Raw genomic sequence first — 20,276 nt, 5'->3', positions numbered from 1 at the left:
GCTTGCTCAGGTTTTGACTAACATATCTTGGTGTCTGCTGGACCAATTTATTTCAAACAAAAATATTTTGAAGCCTGAAATTGACTCTGCATTTATGTGGTAAATATGTATGGGCTTCTCGGTTATTTATTTCAGAATTAGGGCATTTTCACACCATAAATCTCTAACTTTCCATCATCATACATGGGTGGGCACAACATGGAGTTTCTTTATTTTTAACTTTCACTTCTTAATCACAATTTAGGACAAGTTTACTCCTGTGGAGACAACTGAGAAACAATGTTTTTAGTGACATCAAGATGTGTACTTTTTTTTTCTTTTTTAAAAACTGAATTAAAAGTCCTGACTGCACAGCTGTGTTAGATTTGTCCCTAGCTCTATTTCAGCCCATCGATCTTCTTCCCGTAGCGATCATGAGAACGATTGTGGCAGTTAATGACACAGCAAGTCTGCACCATTTTCAAAGGAAACAGTTACTTTTAAAATGCTAAAACAACAACAGAACACAAGCGTAGCGTCGCGAAAAATAAACAATTTTCCAATTGCCTGCAAAGCCCACAATGCATCGCGGTTTTTCCACCTCCGCTACGTCACCCTTTTGAGCACTATATCTCACTGTGCAGTAATCAGTTGATACGGCACATTCAGTGCACGTCGCTGCTCATACATCCTCTGCAACATATACAATGTTGAATTCCACCGAGTCTGGACAGCTTGGATAATGCTGTGTGTTGGGAGGCCAAGCGCCTCTTGAATTTTCCCTCAGCCTTTGTTTGGCCAGTACGGAGTGGCCAAAGTGACCTACAAAGCTTTTAAGTGTGGCAATAATGTCCAGCACAGCTCTCTGACTGGAAAGGCTATCATTTATGACAAGCTGTAAAGTATGAGCAACACAGCTTACGTCTGGAAGCTCAGTTAGCCTCATGCCTTTAACTATGTTGGCTCCACCATCCCTGAGAACAAGAACCACACGATCTGTGTTTATTTTCCTTTTGAGCCCTATATGCTTAACTCACAAGTGTGTGAATTGACCTGGATATGAAGCATCTGTAGCACCACATAATATAACGTTAGTTTCTAAAAAGCTAAGATGAAAAAAAAAAGAAAAAAAAGAAAAAATAGTTGCATATAGGGGAAACACTGAAAGAGATGGTGGTTTCACTGAACAAATGCCTATTTTCAGCACATTTTATGCTGTTGCATTCAAAGCAACATCAGCCTAATGATTCCAGAATGATTAATTCTCACCAAGTAGAGCTACTGAGGTCATCTGGTGGAAAATAATGCGTCCTTAGAAAAAAATATAAATCACAATATATATCGCTGGGGCCAATTTTTCCCAATATCGTGCAACCCTACCACCAACATCCTGAAGCATTTGTCGTTGCATGGCATTAAGTGCAGCTGCAGCAAAGTCTCAGCGGAGCAGTGCCAGTGATGGTACGTATGTCCTGTCCCATGTTAACGATAGCACAACACACTCAATGACAGATTTTGTAACGTTATTTCTTTGACGTAGATGAAAACAAATGATGTACAAATATTCTTTCATTTCTTCCATTTTAGATGATAGCAGTGGACCAATTTCATATTTGTGTACTTACACAAACACCTATCTCTTGTTTAGAATAGAAACTCAATAAAATTTGTGTTGTTGACACCGAAAACCTGTAAGGTCTACTTTTTCTACACAGAAAATTCACAGAAGGAATCGATAAGGGAATCGATAAAGAATCGGATCGATAAGCAGAATCGATAATGGCATTGATATCAATAAAAGCCTATCAATTCCCATCCCTAATGGAACCCAGTCAAAAGTTAACCACTGAAATAACATCTAAAATAAATAAATTGCCTCAGAAATGTGGGGCACATTGAACCTTGCAGATTATCTAACAAAAATAACAGCAATTCACTTTAAAGTTAAATAAAACAACATCTAAATTATAATTAAATTTCAGCTGAAATAAGAGGCATTTTGCACTATGCAGTATGAATGTAAACCCTGCACATTATCTGAGAACAGCTCACTTAAAGCAACACTTACCTTTCTGGAAATTTTACGCTTTTCTTTGTTTAGGTTAAAATGCTATTAATAAGCTGATGGCACACTAAAATGTAAGTGAATTTCACCAGAGATAAAAACTCATAATTATACCATTCTCATATGATTCTAAGAAAAGTCCGACCAATCATTGATGGTTGACCCCCCACCCCCCCCACCCGCCACTAACCAGGAAGTGTGAGTCTGTGAGACAACAAATAGGCTAGTAACAGGGATGCTTGTGGATATAAACTTTTAGTCCATAACAATTAGGGCTGTAGTCAACCAAAGAAAATGGGAGTGTTTTGAAAACACCCCCATTTTCACAGTTAACTTAGCCTGTCCAACCGCCGCAGGAAATAATGGATTAATCCTGGAAAGCTGTTGATGTAGCACTTTTCTCCTTATGAAAGTAACACAGGGATTATTCGACCAATGAGAATTTGGTCGGGCGAGAGCATAGCGACCAAATAATCGAATCATTGACCAGCAGACTACAGCCCTAGTAACAATGGCAGACAAATGCGGACAACTGCTTCCACCTCCAGCCGCTCCAACAGGGAATCAGTTGGCAAAAGAAAGAATATTGCAGAAAAAGCCAACACTAAGAGAGAATTTACTCTCGTTCTGCTTTCGAGCGATGGCGAAGACTGATGCAGCTTTATCCTGAGCAAAAAAGGGACGAGATGGTCGCAGAGTTTCTGCTGGACAGGTATTTTTAGAATGCCTCTAATGTAACATAGGCTATAACATTATGACAAAACAGCATGCAGTTGCTAATGGCTAACGTTAGCCTACTGTAGCATAGCCTCTGAAACATTAACGTTATCTTCCTTGTGTGTTTCCACTTACTAGTAATGTTAACACTACTATCTAACATTAGCACTGTAACCTTATTCTAAAACTCATCAGTCATCACTGACTCCGGCTGAGTTTTAAAACTCCAGGGTAGGGATTTAACAATTACCGATATTACGGTAAATTTCGGTTAATTTTTACACGGTAAGAATTACCGTTTATGTTTAAATTAATTGCATTATCGCGGTGGATAATCAGGATATGTAATAACAGCCTCATTCAAGTCTCGCGATGCAGGCACTGCGTGAATGCGTACCATGTGTAAACACAAAGAATGAAAACATGGCGGAAGGTGGTGTGCAGAACATGCAGAAAGAAAGTTGCTGCGAAGGGTAGCAACACTACAAATCTGCTGGCTCATCTCCGTGACCATCATCCACAGCTTTACAGCGAATGCAAGTTATGCCATGCAAACGTCAGTTATTGTGTGAGGGACTTCGGTTTTACTGAGATTGTCATAATGTGTAACTCGATGTATATGGGACATTTGAGCCGTATCTGTCCTCCTAAACGGCGACTAGGTTTTCCGTTTTCATTTAAGACACTTAGGAGCTAATACTAGCTGAGTAGCTAATAGCCGTATTAGCAGCTATGTTGCTAACGTTAAGTGTTTCAAAACGAAACGGAGCTGAAAACACTGAGTGGAGCCAACAAAATATAAACCGACATAACGTAACGCTAATTGAGATCAACTATGATTGAATCACTATGATTATGGTTATTGTATGGTGAGCTAGAATCGATATATAGACGGCCAGCTATGCTTTCTCGACATAAGCTCAAGGAAACAACATAAAACGCTGCCGTGTTAACCTTTGACCGAGAGCCTTAATGGACTCTCGGTTTTACAAGGTTAATTAAATTCACTGCACACAGTCTTGACCTAACACACACACACACACACACACACACACGAGAACATGCACTCCTTTTCTCATACAGGCACTGACTCCTCTCACTCACATGCACACATTTAATGTGTGAATTATTCTGTGTAATGATGACCATTGTCCTTAGGGTTTTTTTGGTTTCTCCTGCACATTTGTGATATCTATTCTATATATTGTATGTTTTTTGTTCTACTCTTGCATTGTTTTGTTTAATATATATTTTTCCTCTCGTGCTATATAAATTGTTTACATATTTTGCTGACTGTTAAGATGCACCAGACAAATAAACTTTGTTCCTGTAATTTGTTTACATATTTTGTCATTTAAAATAAAATTTTCTGTTGCTGTGCCAATCCCATGCCCCTTTAATGTGAAAGTTTCATTTTAATATAAGATTTTGGCTGTTAACATTTTGGTATAATAAGGAGGTTACAAGATTTAGTGAAGTTATTTCAATATATCTATTTTTTGGACATTTTACAGCGCTTGAAAAAATATCGCGATATTATCGTTTACTGTGATAATTTGGTCACTATAATCGAGATATCAAATTTTCCATATCGTTACATCCCTACTCCAGGGTTGCGTTTGACTGTCTTGGTTGTAACATTAACCCATGTTACACTCGTGCTCCTCTTCGTGTATCTAACGTTACCTTGCCAATGCTTACGTCTATCATAGACGTAATGAGGACGTAATGGAGGAGGGGGGAGTAGGCCTTTGGAGGGAGGTGGAGTTGCAGGAGGAGGGGGATGGGACTTTGGAGGGAGGCGGGAGTTGTGGATGTTCAAATTTTTTGTAAGTGCTATGTGAAATGCTAGAAAGGTAAGAGTAGCTTTAAAGTTAACAAAAAATAAAACATCTCAAAAAGATTAATTGCTGCTGAATTCATTTTTTAGATCAAAGTACTGCCAAACCGCACTGGTTTTGCTAGAGGACATCTCTCCAATTTCCCACCGTAATGTTTTAAAACTGCGGTTTACTTAAGCATTACCGCGGAGATGGGGACTGCTGTCTGACGGCTCTGTAGCAACCGCTAGTGGCGGGTGGCTGCATGACAGTTAAGCAGCCTTACACATTAATAAAACACTAATAGGTTTAACTGACTAATATTTCTGGTGCCGACTAGCCAGGAGGGCATCCCTAGACATAATGCAATCCAATACTACTGAATTGAGCTGTCTGAGGTGTTTTATTATACTGGACCTTGTGCTAAACAATACATGATACATGTACGGTACAGTTAATGCCACATTACTTCCTACTGTTATCATATCAGGTGTGTGTGTACATTTGTCATGTTACAACAGTATATTAATCTTGCATGTGTGATTGTACAGGTAATGGCATCTTCACAATGTGTCAGTAAAATTTTTGGCCCATCATCTGAATTTTCATTATTGATCTGTAGAAGCATGATTTATCAAGTACCATCTGTGGGAGCTGCAACTGTCTAAATGCTCAACCCTGCCTCACTCCGAAGTCGTCGAATATCAATGACCAGATAACAGTCGCCTTTATTCTGTAACGCCACCCCATGAAGTTAAGGGGGCATAAATCCAAGTAGGGCAGGCGGGAGGGGTTGGGGCTAGGTCCAACAATCACTGACTTTTACCGAGGAGGCCAGTGTTCACTTCCCGTATGAATGTCAAGCCAAACCCTGTTGTTTTTTCCTAAACCCAACCAAGTGCTTTTGTTACCATCACATTTCCTGTGAAAACAGAAGACACAATGAAATGTAACAGGCTGAAGTTGACACAGTGCCCCAGAATGTCAACAACCAATGCATCCAGGGTACATGGCACATCATAACTTGATGTGTAAAGTCCACGACCATATGTGACAAGGTCGGAGTGAGAATGTGTTGAAATGTTAGACTAAGTGTTGTCTAATGCCCACCCCCTATAGACAGGTGTAGAGTTGTAGCAATCGATTCTTTTAGTAATCGAGTATTCTATGGATTATTCTGGCGATTCATCGAGCCATCTGATAAGAAATACTGTGTGTTTTCATTAAATTACTTTAACTTTATCTAAGGACAACAGTAATATATAAAAGTGAAAATAAGAAAAGTCTCTGAAATGAGAGAAATGAGCTATAAATTTGTTTCCTTTTTTGAAAGTCAGAGCTGTCAACTGTCATGCAATCAGCGTGAGAGTCATGTAAATGACCGGTTTCACATGCACTCACGCTATGCCACTATTTCTCACGCTGTCAAAAATAATCACTGTTGGGCAGTACCGTCTCAGGAGCAATGTCAGTAGTGTGGTGGTAACGTCACTACTTTCTGAGTCAAACAGCTTGTCAGTAGTGAAGTTATTTAATTGACCGAGTAGCGCAAAGCTCTAAAATGCATCAGACTCTTTTTCTGCGGAGGTCTAAATAAAAGTAAGGATAGTAAAAATGAGGATAAGTAACGCTATGGCCACACCGCCCACGGAAGCGCCGCGAATAGCCTCGAAGCACCGAGAAGAGAAGGCAGTTTACTTTCGGCGCCCATGTTAACCGACTGTGTCGTCCACACTGGCTGCGCCGCGCCGGGAAGCTCCACGGCAGGCTCACGATTTGCAGCGATCAGTTCGGCGTCTGGTCTATTTTCTGCGCAAGCCGCGAGCGAATCTGACAAGCCAGGCAGTGAAAAACAAGAGCTGGGAGCAGAATCGCTTGTCGACGGTGTGGAGAAATGCGCGTCTGATGTGAACGGAGGTGCTCCGGTGCGCGAGAGAATTTCGGTGCGCTGCACTTCCGCGGGCAGTGTGGCCCTGGTGTAATGTGACTGATGCCAGCACCACACCGAGGTATGTAGACGATAGAACTGCCACTTGCCCCGTACAATACGAGATCGTCCCATATTGAAAAATAAAATTGACTGTTCCTTACTGATTCAATACTGGATGCAATTGGTCCCTATATTTCTGTGCACACAATACTCTACTGCATGTAGACTATGTATTTGACATACTGGGAATGAAATATTAATCCAAAAGAGTTTCACGAGACATAGTGGAAAAATATTAACCCTTAGATGCATGACCTACCAATACCTACACTCTTCCATAAGTGGGGTCAAAAATGACCCCAATTAGAATCAATGCGTATTATGTGATAAACTTAAGCAATTTCTTTCATTTTGGTTAAAGATGATGATTTGTATTATATTTTGGTCAACAAAAGAATGATTTCATGTTTGATATGTTTATCACTTTTTATTAACATTTTAACAACTAATGACATCATTGAATAATCAATAATAGTATAATAGGCTACCTAACAGGTAGGAAGGAAGCTATAACAAGGAAGGAAGCTATTAATATCATAGTAAGCAGTAAGTCTGCTTATCTCTACACAACAAATGCAATAATGTTAACCCCACACACACACTCACACTTACTAATGACATCACTGAATAATCAATAATAGCATAATAGGCTACCTAGCACGTGAGCACGGGCGCACACACGCATGCACGCACGCGCACACACACACACACACACACACACACACACACAATTATGGTTAGATTTTATTACGAGGAAGCTATAAATATAGTAAGGCTGCTTATCTCCACACAACAAATGCAGTAATGTTAGCTAGCTAGCTAGCCATTACAGTACTAACATTACATAATAGTTAGCTAACTAGTACCTACATTGCAGTTAGCTAACACTAGCTAGCTTAGTTAGCTATATTTTGGTCAACTAGCTTAGTTAGCTAGTGTTAGCTAACTACAAAGTAGGCTGATTTGATGACAATAATACTATATCACACAAAAGTCATGGATGTGGAAAATAAGTTCATATTTTATAACGTCATATGTATTCCAAGAATATAATACTTAGATATATGTTGCTGTATAAAAATCCTCCTGGGTGGTGAGACTGCTGGCATTAGATGTGTAAGTGTGACAGTAAATGTATACCTGACAGTCACAGTTGATAAGAATCAAAGATTCTAACCCTTGATATTCCATAGGAAATGCTTGGGGTCGTTTTTGACCCCACTTATGGAAGAGTGGGGTAGTGATACAAAAACAACAATTTCTTAAAATGTATAAAAAAATTTTTTTAAATGCAACTGGCCTCATCTCAAAAACATGTTTTATGAGGAATACCTGGAATATGAAATGATATAAACTTTTAATTCCATAAATATTAAAGAAAAACAACCCCTGGGGTCATTTTTGACCCCACTTATGCATCTAAGGGTGAAATCAGAATTTGCGGAGGAGAATGTCACATAATGGCAGGTCTATCACTCGGCATCATTGTTGCCATGGTTACGGAGACACCGCTTAGGACCACTGTTGGCGTGTTCACTGACCCGCTGACTGACTGATAAAGTTATGTGAAGGTCCCTTTACACCTGGATGTTAAACTTATGGAGCTTATAGAAAGCCTCACATGCACTTATATCTCATTCATTGTGGAGCTGGGCGCACATGCACGAGCTTTGACGACACTCCCACAGTGAGACATACAGTACAGGCCAAAAGTTTGGACACACCTTCTCATTCAATGTGTTTTCTTTATTTTCATGACTATTTACATTGTAGATTCTCACTGAAGGCATCAAAACCATGAATGAACACATGTGGAGTTATGTACTTAACAAAAAAAGGTGAAATAACTGAAAACATGTTTTATATTCTAGTTTCTTCAAAATAGCCACCCTTTGCTCTGATTACTGCTTTGCACACTCTTGGCATTCTCTCCATGAGCTTTATGAAACGTCAGACATATTATTGACGATTAATTTACAGCTCTACAGTAGTAGTAACGTAAGCGGATTGTGAAACAGAAATAATCATCCATGTGAAACACAGTAAGCTGTATAGTTGTTCTGGATTTAACGAAGCCTGGAGGCAAATATTTTGCCTCAAGGCTTTTTAGTAATGGAATTTTTCGAGTTACCAGAGGAGTCATTTAAGCCCTAGACAGGTGCATAGGGAAATAAAACCATGCAAACTTAAGTGTTATAGTCCTGCACAGTGTCAGCCAAATGTTTACTGGATATGCAATGATTCGGACTATGCAGGAATTCAACCCTTTCTCAACTTTTTTAACTGCTAAAAATTTAACTGGAACCCTCTCTAAATAAAAGGCACAAGCCTTAATTTTGTTACACTCCTCAATATGCTTTGGGTATTCATTGGGGAATTCTTAGGTGTAAAATAAACTTGTTATCATCCTGCTCTCACCTGAAGGAGAGGCGTGTCAGCACGGGATATGGAGGTGGGAGGACACTGGGACACCTTGGCTAGGTCCAGCAGCACCTCCTCATGGTGCAGCGTGTCCTGGGAGGTCCCAGGCTCCTGCAGGGCAATGACGATGGCACTGGTGTTGTCTGCGCGTAACATGCGCTGGCGCCACCGCAGCAGAGCATGGCTAACAAGCTGCCGGGCACTTGATACCCCACATGGTGCCTGCAGCATGGAAGGTTGTTACAACACTGACATGGTCTGATGTGAGGTTGAAACTACGCTGTTAGATTATTTTTCATAAATCATGATAGGGCCCTTTGTTTGTGTAACCTTTAATGTACAACAGGCCAAAAAGTCCAGGGAGGTAAGAAAGGAAGTTATCTATCTATAATAAAAACAAGAATAAGAATAATAATAACAATAAGAAGATGAACAACAACAAGAATAGGAACAAGAACAAGAGGAACAGGAAGAACAAGAGCCTTGACAGAAACAAGTCTTTTCTAATGTAGCTCTCCACTCACCATTGCCTCATCATTGTTTTGACACATGGAGATAGCCTCTTGAGGTGGTACCATGTTCCACAAACCATCGCTGCCCAGGATGATGTAGCGGTGTTTTCTGGGGTCAAGAGTCACCACACTAGTGTCTGGCTCTGGAGAAACTACAAACTTCCCGCTGTAGAAGTCATAGCTCCACAGATCACCTGTTGCAGAGAAGAGAAACATAACTGTAATCACCACTGGTCTTAACAAACGCCCTCAGTGATGACTGCTGCCCTTCCTCTCTTTCACTTGTCTAAAATTTTTGTACAAAAGGCAGATTTCTGAGTTTGGCAAAAATACAGGCACTTGAATGAAAATGTGCTGCAGCTAGGACTGGGCGGTATACCGGTTCGTACCGAGAATCGTTATTTATTTTCGTTATGATATGAATTTTCATATACCGCAATACCGGTGAATAGCCCAAACAACATCCGGAACGTGTGCGGTGGGAAAGTGTTTCAACGGGGACCCATTTAACCGCTGCACACCACAGGCGTGCTAGAGCCAGCTAGAGTGAGAGCATAGAGGGTGCGTCCCAAGTCTCTTATTTTTATAGTGCTACTGCTAGCTCCTCGCTTGAACCGGAAGTCGTTCGAGGTCAGCCATCTTCTAGGCCGTCCCAAGTCTCTTATTTGTGCAGCGAGGAGCTAGCGCTAGGAGCTAGCAGCAAGCTTTAAGCAGCTACGAGCTAGGATGGTTGACAGGTTCCTAACAGGAAGTCTTTTTCAGCTTGAGGCCATGACGTATAAATACCCGCCCCCTTTATCTGGCTCATTTGAACGAGATGGCGGAGAAATAGCGCAAGTGTACCCGTTACATGCATTCTTTGCAATGAAACACTGTAATTCACATGCCTACGTGACTACAAAGAGTAACGTTAATGATATTTCGTGCAAGACTGTCATGTTGTAATTAAGTTTATTTCATTCACAATCTGTTGCGTTGTTCAGCGGACTGTCGGTGATGTGTGGCTGTTAAATGTACAGCTGCTCATGTCCAGAACCACACGTGTTGATATAACACCACACACAAACACACACACACACACACATTTGCCCATCATTAATTGTCCTGCATGTCATGTGAGTGGAATAATGTTTAATAGCTTGTAGGTAATATTAATTAGCCTATTAATATTAATATTAATTAATATTATTACTTTCATGTTGTTGTAAGCTACTGTCATTACCGTCTGTCCTGCACCTCTCTCTGTCACTGTCTCTCTCTCTGTGTCATTGTGTCATACGGATTACTGTTAATTTGTTATGCTGATCTGTTCTGTACGACATCTATTGCACGTCTGTCCGTCCTGAAAGAGGGATCCCTCCTCAGTTGCTCTTCCTGAGGTTTCTACCGTTTTCCCCCCGTTAAAGGGTTTTTTGCTGAGTTTTTCCTTATCCGCTGTGAGGGTCCTAGGACAGAGGGATGTCGTATGCTGTAAAGCCCTGTGAGGCAAATTGTGATTTGTGATATTGGGCTTTATAAATAAAATTGATAAAATTGATTGAGGTAGACTGACAGGTCTGATATGTCTTATTCACTCAGCAGCTGACTTGTTGAATGATGGCGAGTGGATTTAATAATAGTGATAATAATGATGATGATAATAATAATGATAATGATGCTCATCACAGTGACAGTGGCAGGGCTACAGACCGTTCTGTAATTGCCACAAACTTCGGCAAATGTCTCAATAACAATGGTAACACATGCAAAACTGTGTGACCAAAGTCATGACGGCGGGGGGCAGGGGGTTACGGCTTTGATCAGCGAATATAATGAGACTTGGGATGTACGCTAAATGCTGGCTCCGTTATGCAGCAGAGCCAGTTGTGCCGCCGTCATCAGGAATGGACGTCGCTTCACGTGACGCTTCAGAGTAAGGCCGTCTCATGTCTCTTAAACCGACAATGCTCGCTCATCGCTCCTAGCGCTAGTTCCTCGCATTTCCTAGGTGGGAGGGGCTAAACAGCTAGCAAAGTCAGCTAGCAGTAGCACTAGCAGTAATTTAAGAGACTTGGGACGCACCCAGAGAAAAGTTTAGAGGCGAGAATGGCTGCCAGAGAGAGTCCTGAAAGCAACTGTACACGTTGCTGAAGAACACGATGACCCAGAAGAACTCATACCATAAAGAGCAGTGTTTCCCATACATGCAACTAGCAGCGGCGCACTGCCGTTTACAATTCTCCTCTGCTCTCTGTATCGTGTACGGTTTCACCCCGATGCGCATGCGCGCGCGCGCACACACACACACACACACACACACACACACACACACACACACACACACACACACACACACACAGGTGAGCACACTAGAGCACAGCTCGGTAGGGTTGGGCAATAATACGATAATAAGGTATCCCGCGCTATCTAAAATTATACAACAGTTAGTTCCGGCCCTGCAATCTGATTGGTCGAGAGAACTGTGATGATATTGGAGTACAACATCACGGTTATTTCACTGTGTATGTATCACTCCGCCTCACAGCTGATTTTAATCAACAATCAAATCAAAACTGACGGTTAGTGTCAGTTAGGTCAGCAGTTGCGTTGTAGGCTAATTAATTCATCCACTGTCAAACAGCCAAAAATATGGATTTATTTCCTAAAATAAGTTTTGAACTGAACTATGAATGGTCATCAGAGGAAGATGAGGGAGAGGAGAAGCTGAATCCATCTGAGCACACATCCAGGTTTGTCAGTGTTTCATCAGCGGAGCTCAATGACTTGGAGAAAAGCAACATACTGTCAGATCAGAAGGCAGAGTCGGCTGTGCCTGTGAAGCGACAGTCCACCATGCAGTTACCACTTATTTCAAGACTTATTTCACCGGCTGCACAATTAATGGAAACGTGCAGATAAATGTGTATAAAGAGTAAGTGCCTGGCGCACCATGTCTGCGTTACATAGCAACGGTGACAGCAGAGTCCTGAGGGAACTATTTTTGTTGGCGGAAGACAAATAAAATGCTTAAATTTTCTATTTTGTCCTCGTTCTTCATTTCTTAATCAGCCTTGCTTATTTAACTGTTGAACTGTTGTATAAAAGCAATATCACGCTCGAGCTTGTGATGTTGTACTGTGATATTGTCACGGCTGTGATTCGGTCATAGGCACAAGGCCACAGGCCGAGTGCTGAGGACAATCACAGCCGTGACGATATCACAGTACAACATCTCTCCCTCTCATGTGATAATGCTTAAATAGCAACGGTATCAGTTTCATTATAGGCATATAGGCCTATCTTATCTTACTATATAATGACAAAAACTCTGTCTGTGGGTGTGTCTGTCTGTGTCTCTGTTCCACGTTTTTCTCCTCACTGACTTGGTCAATCCATGTGAAATTTGGCACAGTGGTAGAGGGTCATGGGAGGATGTGAATGAAGCAATATTACATCAATTGGCCAAAGGGGGGCACTATAGCAACTGATTTAAATTGCAAACTTTAAATGGGCTTATCTCATGCCCCGTATGTCGTAGAGTCATGAAACTTTGCACAGAAATGCCTCTCGTCATGAGGAACAAATTTAAACACTTAAAATCGATCTCTTCCTAAGAAGTTTGACCAACCTACATGAAACTCGGTGAATATAATCTAGGGACCAATATCTAAAGTTCCCTCTTGGCAAAAGTTGGAAAACTTACTAAAACTGAGCTTCTATAAGGCAATGAATATTGCGGAGGGCGTGGCTCATCACATAAAGGTGTATAACATCTCAAGGGTTTCACCGATCACCACGCAACTTTGTAGGCATATGACCACACATAATCTGAGGGGACCCCTCCATTACTGACCCCATCAAACAAAATGGGGGTGCTAGAGAGCTAATTTCTTATCTAGGCCTAACCGCCATATCGATTTTTACTAAATTTGGTAGATATGTAAAACAGGACGCCTCAAGGTGACTGGAGAAATTTAACTCTAATTGGCAACTGGGTGGCACTATAATAAACAGAAAAACGCTTAAAAATGGCTAAAATGCGACCGATCGCTGTGGCTCCCCCTGTGGCCGAATGTTTTGGGGGGGTTTTTCTAATTTTTGGTATGACTAAGTCATGGCAGGGTTCAACGCTAAGGTTTTTTTCACTTGCCCGGTCAGGCAAATTGGTCAGAGATCTACTTGCCCGAAGTCAGTTTTTACTTGCCCTATAAAAACTGTTTAATTTAAGCCACTATCATAGCTTAATTCCTACACAAAAATGACAGTGTCAGGGTTTAAAGTGAAAAATTTTCCTGAGTCTCAAACCTGAAACCTGGGGGAGTGGCTGCGGCAATCTTTGTTGTTCTCCGTCTATAATTTTTTTGCGCCCCACTTGAGCCATGCCCACCTCTATTTATTTTTCTCGCCTCTCTCCAGTTCAACTGTATTAACACTGGGTTTAATATATTTTGCTTCCATCTCTCTGCCCTGATCTACTCTACTTCAACGCTACTTAGCTCTCTCTCTACTCTACCAGTAGACTACCACATCCACCCGTTGCACAAAACGCACACAGCAGTGTTTCCCCTAGGATGGAGTTGTAGCAGCGGAGGTGAAGCACACGCATGAAAAATAGTTTTCACATGCGTGAAACTTTTTTGTATGCTTGCAAAGCACAGCCTGCTGGGATGCTTCTATGTATCTACTGGCACCAGAAGGGCTCTTGAGGACTCAGGCCATACAGTACATGTGTGCACAGTAATGAGCAGATAAAATGTCTGTCTAGCTTACATATGAGGTGTCTCAAGATTTAGGAAAATACAATTTTATTGAATATAATAAAAGTAAAAAGTCACTTGACATGCTGCTGTTTTGTGCTATGATCTATTTAAGTACTGGAAGTTGTTATTTACATGACAACGCCTGAACGCAACACAAGCTCAGCACCAAGAGTGCCATGTTGCGCTGCTGTGCGAGCAGCGTGTTTGTCTGTGCATAACAACAGTCTGTTGATGGTTATTTACACAATGTCCATAACAATAACTTTGTCAGCTGACAAACTGCACCGGGCTCGGGGTCAGGTTTGGTCAGGAAAATGCGGCCCGAGCCGCTCTAGCGTGCTCACCTGTGTGTGTGTGGCGGAGCTCCGCCGTGCGTGATACAGAGAGCAGAGGAGAATTGTTAACACGTGACCATGTAGAGACAGAAATGACATGATGACATAACACGATAAATAGTATATTGTTATGTTATTATATGAAGCGTCCGTCACACAAAATAATATGACTTTAGTTTATGAAGAGGTAAGACAGGGCTCTCTCCTCTCCTCTTATATGCTGCACTGTAGAGAGGCTTCAGTGTTGATTGGCTTCACTTGTGCCATGTAACCAATCAAAACTGTCAGTGTGTCATTCTTTCAGCGAGTCATTCTGTCTGTCTCACGTTTTTCTACTCACTGACTTGGTCAATCTATGTGAAACTGCACATAGGCATTGAGGATTGGCATAGGTAGAAGGTGACAAAGCTACCAATGGGTATGGACTAGTCATGTTAAATATCATTTATTTAATGCCTAAATAATGAGTGTTTGTCCAGTACTTATGTAGCCTATGTGTGGTTGAGTTTTCAATTTAATACTATTACAATTTAAAACTAATAGTAGGCTATAATGTTTCTCTTAAAGGAGCTATATGTAAGAAATCTAAAGCAAATAGTCATAAAATCCTCCTAATATGTCACAGAGACTAAGGAATAATGTTCATATAACATACTGATCTCACCGACAACAATAGTACAGCCAGAATATTCGCATTTAAAAAAAAATTTACGGTCCGCAAATCACGTTTATGTTTTGAATTTGTATTTTGGCCTGTTGCACCACCCACTGCCATCTACCAGTCACGCAGTCAGTCAGTCAGTCTCAGCATCAGTTACAGTTACAACTGAGCTACAGTAGCACGGCAAGCAGCATTAGCAGTGTCCCGGTACATAGCATTAGCAGCCGGCTCCTCATGAGCTGTATCCCGGCAGCAGCATTAGCAGCAGAGAAGCCGGACTTGCTCGAACGGTCCGCTGGAAAACCGAAGATCAAGGACGCAGCGACACGGCCCTGCCACGGCAGCCGCCCGTGGGCAAACAAATCAGTCTCCAGTGTGCCGCTGTCCAGCAACCTCGAATCTGTAGGGGAGGGGGGGCAGACACGACTCGTGGCAGTATTTTGAATTTGAGTGCAGTAACCGTTTTGGCCACATTCTTACATACAGCGCCTTTAACTGTTGATTCGGGAGATGACATCTGATGAAGTTTTTGGATGTGACATCATCCCGTGACAGTTCGGACGTGAGAAAGAGAAGAAAAGATAGCAAGCCGCACATCAAGCGAGTTGGTCCCAAAAAAAAAAAAAAAAACCACAACATGCTGGTTTTTCTGGCAAAAAAAACTTGAATAGGATATAGCATAACATACCATACCATAGGATGCTGTTATAATTATCATTATAGTTTGTTTTTATGTCATTTTCAATGAGGAGTAGCCTGTTCTAACGGACAGAAAAGTTCAGACTTGGAGAGGGTGAACTTTTCAAACTAAAGGTAGGCTCTAAAAATAAACCAACGAACAGTATTTCCCGTTGCCTTCTCAGGATAGGATTATATATGCCCATTTTCAGTTATGCCTTGTTATTTATTGTTCTGTTTTTCTTATTTGATAAGCCCTAGTACTGGATGCTGTAGAGCTGTGCTTTTATTTGATTTATGTTGATAGATTCTAAAAATAAACCAAAGAACAGTACCCGTTGCAGTCTCAGGATACGCTGTATAGCACACATTTTCTGTTACTGCCTTTGTTATTTTTTGTTACATTTTTATTATTTGACAAGCCTATTAAGTATTGGATGCTATGGGGCTGTGTTTTAATTTAATTGATTTGTGTCGATTACTGTAATGAAAGTGGAATATAGACCACAGACAATTTCTTGTTATTTCATTCTGTTTGGTTGACTGCTGCATTTGCGTATTTGTTAATAAAAGTTGTTAATGTTTGTTGGGAAGAGGAGGAGCTAAATATGATCATTGGCAATAATTCATAATTATTAATATCAATTATGGATTATTAAAATATTTGATTAATTAATTAATAATTAATTAATTATTACATAAGCATAATAATCAAATTAGCTTACAGCGGGGCACCACCGGGAAAACCGGACCAATGATCAGACGTAAATTCAGTCTCAAGAGTGTTCACTTAGGAAGCTAATTCTAGGGAGATATCAGCAACTATAAGATGAACAGGAAGGAGTGGAGCTCAGGCACTGACTTTGTCAACCAGCTTCATCACAGTATGCAATGAAAAACCAAAGCAACTTCTCTTTGCAGTATAACAGGGTTTATTCACACTGATGACATTAATTTACAACCAACATCAACATTGCTCTATAAACCCTATCAACTATAAAACATTACCAAACCAACCAGCAAGCATCAAGAAGGGTGTGTGTGTGTGTGTGTGTGTGTGTGAGGGTCTGTGAGAAAGTGGGTGAGTGAGCGAGAATGTATGTGTGTGTGTGTGTGTGTGTGTGTGTGTGTGTGTGTGTGTATGTCTGAGCGAGTGGGTGTGTGAGAGAGATGCGTGTGAGCGTAGCAAGATGGCGGCTGTGACGCTGCGAGCTACGTCACGCAATGGCGGCTTGCCAAGAAAGCACGCACTCAGAAAAAGGAGGGGAGCCGGTAGAGAGGGAAGTTCGAATTGCTCGGCTCCAAGTGTAGGTTAGTGGAAGAGAGGAAGAGAGGGAAGCACTCAGAGGTGTGGTCACGCAGGCGGTATTGAGATGCAGTAACCCGTCTGTGTTACTCAGAGACGCGCTCGGCTCAGCTGGTGAGCGGCGTGAATCTGGACATTGAACCAACACAGCCGAAGTACTGATCAATCCCGCGTGCGGGGTGACACAATAGCGGTCCGACGAGGTCGGATCACTACGTATTACAAGCAGACACAAACGGGTAGGAGAATAACAGACAGCAGCAACACAGGCAATATTTTTACAATATCAAAGCAGCCAAAATCGGACGCGGCGGTCCGTATCAACAAGCCCTTACAAACTTAAAAAGAAAACACACACTAACTACTATCTGCCCAGAGCTAAAGCCTCTTACTGTTGCAGAAGGTGGAGTGATGTGTCGGTCGTTCCTCGTGCGTCCTTTGTTACGGCAGAGGTGAAGTGGTTAGCGGCTCACAGCGGCTAACGGGTCCTCGGCGAGGGGGGCAAGTCTCTGGCGAGGCGAGTTAATTCCGGCTCGTAGCAGGGAATCACTCGGGGAAAGAAGGGGGTCCTTGTCCTTCTTCTTGAAGCAGGCAGTCCTTGTTATCTACCAAACTTCGCATCCGCGGGCATCCGGGTGAGAGGGTCAATCCGTGGTCTCGTACCGGGCTGCTCTGTGTTCCTCGGCGCACAGAGTGAGGGAGAGGAGAGGAGATCAGCCCAACCAGCGAGGAAATCCAAGGCCTAACGCGTCTAACTGTGCACAGTAACTCTTTCTAAAGCGTTCGCCACGTGGGACGAGTTGCTAAGCTTTAGGAACAGTTGTGGGTACTTCTATTAGCTATGAGGATCACAGCCAGAAGCGTTTCCCTGAGGTACGCTCTGTGATGATATACCCCGGCGTGACGTCACCGGTCTTCGGGGTTGGCCGTGTGATTTCACCCAATGGGAGCTGTGTATTTCAGGGGACCTCTGCTGGTCAGCTGGGGTGCTGTGTTGGGGTTGAATCAGCTGATTCACACAGAGAAAGGGGGTTGACTGATTCCTTTGTTCTTTTGGGCGCCAACATGTGGTCTCAGGCTTTGATTGTTACATGTAGGCCCAAAAGTTTATGGATAAAGTGTAGGCCTTTGTTATAAATCCTTGTACGGCACAACATCCCCCCTTTGATCTGAAGAGTGGGGGTGACGGTCGCAGTCTTTGGATCAACGTAGGGCCGGACAGTTCCTAAATTGGATGTTAATTGAGTTCACAGTCCATGTGTTCCTGGGAACCAAAAGATGATTAGTCCGTACAGTTCATAGAGCATTGAGGACTTTAGCATCTGGGCAATTACTTGAGGCTATCTCTGGGCAGATTTCTTACTAACTCTAAACATTTCTTACAATTAAAAGAAAAAAAAGAAAGGAGGAAAAAAAAACAAAAAACACAACATCACTTCAAAACTTCACAATGAACCACATTCTTTGCTGCTTTTCGGCTTATCTTCACAACATCGGAATAGTTGGAAAAGGAAGGAGAAGGAAAGGAAGCAGAAAGCAGGAAATGGTCAGGGGTTAGTGACCTACTCTTGGAGAGGGCTGGAGCTAACCCGTGGTGTGGATACAGACTGGTGTGCAAATCGCGGTTGAACAACTCGGAGGGTGTCCAGTCTGGTCTGTAGTGTTTGTATATGTCTGTACATGATGTGTGCAATAATTGCGGTGACGACCCCGCCACTAAGGAGGAGCCCGAGGGCAACCAGGTTGACGTGGTGTTCTTGGTAAGATGACGGCCTACTTAGGCGACTATTAAATGTGGTGGCTAGTCCAGTCGGTTTTAGACTAAGCTGTACCAATTTAGTCCCTTCAGCCAGAAGCTGCTGTTGAAGGGTGTCATCTATAGTGAGGTTGTGCCCTTGGAAGGCGTCCATAACCTCAATCTCCACTTGGTGTCTGTCAGGGTTGAGGTGATGGAGGACAACTTCCATGATGTGCACGGTGGCTCCCTGAGGAACCGTCAAGAACACTGTCTGATTGGGTAGGGTTAGTTGAGTGGCTGTGTCATGGCGGTCGTAGGACATTAAGGCTTCGGTGGTGGGTGTGCTCACGAGCCATCGATTACCAGCTCGTTCTACTTTTGTCCCTGTCTGTTCGTCTTTGACCGACATTTTAGCTTGGCACTTTCGTTCGGGGGATGCGGCTCTTAAGCCGCAGAGGTAGTTAGTGACATCTCTGACAAAAGGGTTGCCTGGGCAAACCCAGTGGATGTCTTTTGTTTTAGTGCACATGTCTAGGTTTGGGATGAGGTAGAGTGGGGGGTGATCGCCATGATATGCGAGTGAGGTAGGTGTCTTTAAATGAATATGAGTGTTGCCCTTCCAGAAACCAACATTCAATAATGACTTAAGTCTGTATATGTTCTGTCTTTCTATGATGGGCAGGTTGAGGAGGAATCCGATTTCTAAGCCTTGAGGGTTTACAGAGATCGGGATGGCGCTGCCAAGATTATATGTCAGGTGTACCTGCGATGGGTGCACAACAGTGGTGGTAGCAGATTTCAAAATCTGAGTCACTAGGTCTAGGGAGACCAGATAAGATGGAATCCTTCCGTTGCTCAGGCTGTTAACTGAGGAGCTAATCTCCCTGAGGAGGTCCTGCATTAGATCTCTGACTACCTGCACGTATGTTACATCCTCTCTAACAATTTCTGACAAGGTTCCCAAGGCATGCAAAGTGTTATTTAGGATGGTGGAGTGCAGATTGACAGTCACTACGGTACCCTGGAGGGTTTTACCAAGTCCCTGCAATTGTTCCTGTTGGAGCCGGCCTCTCCCTCTCTGCTGAGAGGTGTCTGGCCGTGACGCTCTCGTTTGGCTCTGGGGTTGGGGATGGCTGCCACCCCCCTGGTTTCGCCGCCCACCCTGTTGGGTAGGCAGTCGCTGCTTCGGGGGTCTACCTCTGACGTCCATTCTAGCACGAGGAACCTCGCTTCCTTCCAGTGCTAAGTCGGCGTCCTCCGAAGCTTGGATCCCCAGGACCCTGGCGTCGACCTCGCGACCTCTAGTGGGACGCAT

General features: G+C 42.6%; 1 protein-coding gene across 2 annotated transcripts in view; it reads right to left on the bottom strand.

Moving 5' to 3' along the window:
- The window catches only part of ppm1da (protein phosphatase, Mg2+/Mn2+ dependent, 1Da), a 48,422-nt gene that overhangs the window by 10,324 nt on the left and 17,822 nt on the right, over positions 1–20,276 (bottom strand). For both annotated transcript variants that reach the window (XM_049576764.1, XM_049576765.1), the window contains 2 exons: positions 9,517–9,698; positions 8,990–9,214 (listed from right to left, as the gene is read on the bottom strand). In XM_049576764.1, the coding sequence (XP_049432721.1) occupies positions 8,990–9,214; positions 9,517–9,698 (407 nt within the window). The remainder of the gene's footprint in view (positions 1–8,989; positions 9,215–9,516; positions 9,699–20,276) is intronic.

The sequence above is a fragment of the Epinephelus fuscoguttatus genome, linkage group LG5 (assembly GCF_011397635.1).
Source record: "Epinephelus fuscoguttatus linkage group LG5, E.fuscoguttatus.final_Chr_v1".
Classification (NCBI taxonomy): domain Eukaryota; kingdom Metazoa; phylum Chordata; class Actinopteri; order Perciformes; family Serranidae; genus Epinephelus; species Epinephelus fuscoguttatus.
The sequence above is the reverse complement of the archived record's forward strand: the minus strand, read 5'-3'. Positions and strand labels throughout refer to the sequence as shown.